Source organism: Aquarana catesbeiana, linkage group LG07, assembly GCF_042186555.1.
Source record: "Aquarana catesbeiana isolate 2022-GZ linkage group LG07, ASM4218655v1, whole genome shotgun sequence".
Lineage (NCBI taxonomy): Eukaryota > Metazoa > Chordata > Amphibia > Anura > Ranidae > Aquarana > Aquarana catesbeiana.
This window is the reverse complement of record NC_133330.1, coordinates 4,915,257-4,917,826: the sequence shown is the minus strand read 5'-3', so window position 1 is coordinate 4,917,826 and position 2,570 is coordinate 4,915,257. Positions and strand designations below refer to the sequence as shown.

The following is a 2,570-nucleotide window of genomic DNA, read 5'->3' as shown; positions in this document are numbered from 1 at the left end:
CCTGCTTTTACTTGGTGCTTCGATGAGGCTTTGATGAGGCTTTGGTGGGGCTTTGGTGGAGCTTTGGTGGAGCTTTGATGGAGCTTTGGTGGGGCTTCAAGCGAGTTTTGCCATAGACTTCTATGGAGGCTTTGAAGATGCTTTGAGGCACCACTGAAGCTACATGGGGTATAGTTTTTGAAGCAAAGCCGAAGCAAATCAAAGCAAAGCAAAAGCAAGGTGTAAACAGGACTGTAAGCTAACGCTTTTATTTAGTGACAGGACCTTTGACTAGCGTTCAGAGAGCTTTAACAAAGCATGTCCGAAGCCTTGTTGAAGCCTTGGTGGAGCCTTGTTAAAGCCGAAGCAAGTGTAAATGAGCCCTTTTACAAAAATAATTTTTAATGGTCTTCTTTGGCATCTAAAAAGACCTATTGATTTAGTAAAAACTTGATTTTCTTTATTTTTTTATTATTGTAAGGGATGCTGTAAGGAACGATCACCCATCCACCCATTGAGTACAAAATCTTGCTTATCAACCATAAAGATCCAACATATAACAAAACCTATATCGGGGTTCCCTGTACTTGCCATAAAAAGGAGAAAATAATTGCAGAAAATATTTAAGAATGTATTAATTATAAGTTGCTTAAAGATCCAACTAAAACACATTTTTTCAATTCAAAGCTTTGTAGGTGCATAAAAAAAAAAAAACAATGTAAAAAAAGTGGTAGACAAATTAGTCTGGTCTGGGGGTTAGAATGATCGCTGGTCATGCAACGGTAAGTGCGACTCCATGACATGTTTATGTTTTATAAAAGACATTACTGACATTTTTAATTGACTAAAAATGGCACAGAAATACAAAAAGTGTCACATTTTACAATGATATTTTCAGAATGATGCCCAGATCAACTTTAAGTGATAATAAGACCTCATAAGTGCTTCCATGAGATCTTTGTTCCTCAGGCTGTAGATCAGAGGATTTAGCAATGGGTTAATGAGGGCAGATATGACTGTAATCAATTTGTTTAAATTGACCATTTTGCCAGAGGAAGGAATAAAGTAAATAAAAATTAAGGAGCCATAAAAGATGGAGACCACGGCGAGGTGTGATGCACAGGTGGAGAATGCTTTCTTCTTTCCAGTCTTGCTAGGGAGTCTAAGGATGGTCCTGAAAATATAGACATAGGGAAGAGAGGTCAAAAGAAAGACTCCCAATCCTATACTAGCACCTAATACTAATACGACCAATATGTTTATGAAGGGATCAGTACATGTAACTTGATATAAGTGTGGAAGGTCACAAAAGAAGCTGTGGATGGAAGCTGCCCTGCAGAAGGACAACCTGAGAGAAAATAAAGTATGAACCAAAGAGTGAGTAAATCCTGCACCCCAGACCAGAGAGGCCATACGAGCGCACACCCTCCAAGACATAATTTGTTTGTAATGTAGGGGGTGGCAGATGGCAATGTAGCGGTCGTAGGACATAGCTGAGAGCAAGAAAAGTTCTGAGTCAGCAAAGGAGATGTAGAAAAAGACTTGGGCTATACAGGCAGGAATGGATATCAATCTGTGTTTTGTGACCAAATCAAAGAGCATCCTTGGTGCGGTCACTGATGAATAAGACATGTCCAGAAAAGCCAAGTTGGCAAGAAAAAAATACATTGGGTTGTGAAGATGGTAGTCAGTGAGGACCAAGAAAAAAATAAGAAGGTTTATGATAACAGTCATCAGATAAATCAGAAGGAAGAGCACAAAAAGTCCATTCATGGTCTGTGGATGGTCTGATAGACCCAAAAGAGTGAAAGAGGAAATCTCTGTCATGTTCCCCATATTATTCATTTTTTTTTCATTGTTTACATTTATCATTATAAAGCAATAATAAAATTATGGATCTTAGGATTAAATAATTGGAAAATGTACGGTGTGCCTGCACACTGTACTCAGGTTTACATGTGGGCATTTTTACCAGCGAATGATTTATTCTTATATAGAATGTTGGCATTCTCTCAGGACCATCTGCTGTGTTGTAATAACACAAAGCTGAAAGTCTCATTGAAGGTCTCCTAAGATTTAATCCTTTGGAGCCTTTTTTCTATAATTGAGTACAGTCTTTAAAATTTGAATTTAAAATCCACTGACAGTGTTTCTATCTTTTTGTCACCTATTTTTCTTATTGGCTAGTGGACAGAGTAATCTAAAACTTTATAAAAAGAACTTATGTTCCAAACTTCCATACATACAGCACCTCTCCAGACTAGCACCTCAAGCAATCTCAGTGGGTGTCTAGGGCTCTGGCTCGAAAAGCCATCTCTGCTTAATATTGGAAAATATAGATGAATAGGAGACACACACCAAAGACCTCTTCTTTCTAAGCGTTCTTTATTGAACCATCCAAAATATATCTTCTTACATGATGTCCCTGCTCAAGGATTACCTTGCCTTAACGCATTTAACTGAAATGGCTTGATGAAACGAGTTAAGTTATGTTGTTGCTTGGGCAGGGACATTGTGGAAGTAGCTATATTATGGATGGTTCAATAAAGAACACTTAAAAGGAAGTGGTCTTTGGTGTGTTGCTCCTATTC

General features: G+C 38.1%; 1 protein-coding gene across 1 annotated transcript; it reads right to left on the bottom strand.

Moving 5' to 3' along the window:
• Positions 1-873: 873 nt before the first annotated feature.
• On the bottom strand, positions 874-1,824 carry LOC141102325 (olfactory receptor 1G1-like). Its single transcript, XM_073591284.1, has one exon. The coding sequence runs from the start codon at positions 1,822-1,824 to the stop codon at positions 874-876; it is 951 nt and encodes a 316-aa protein (XP_073447385.1).
• Between the last annotated feature and the right edge of the window lie 746 nt (positions 1,825-2,570).

What these genes read in the sequence shown, in the direction of transcription:
- LOC141102325 (XM_073591284.1), bottom strand. Translation starts at nt 1,824, where the DNA reads ATGAATAATATGGGGAACATGACAGAGATTTCCTCTTTCACTCTTTTG.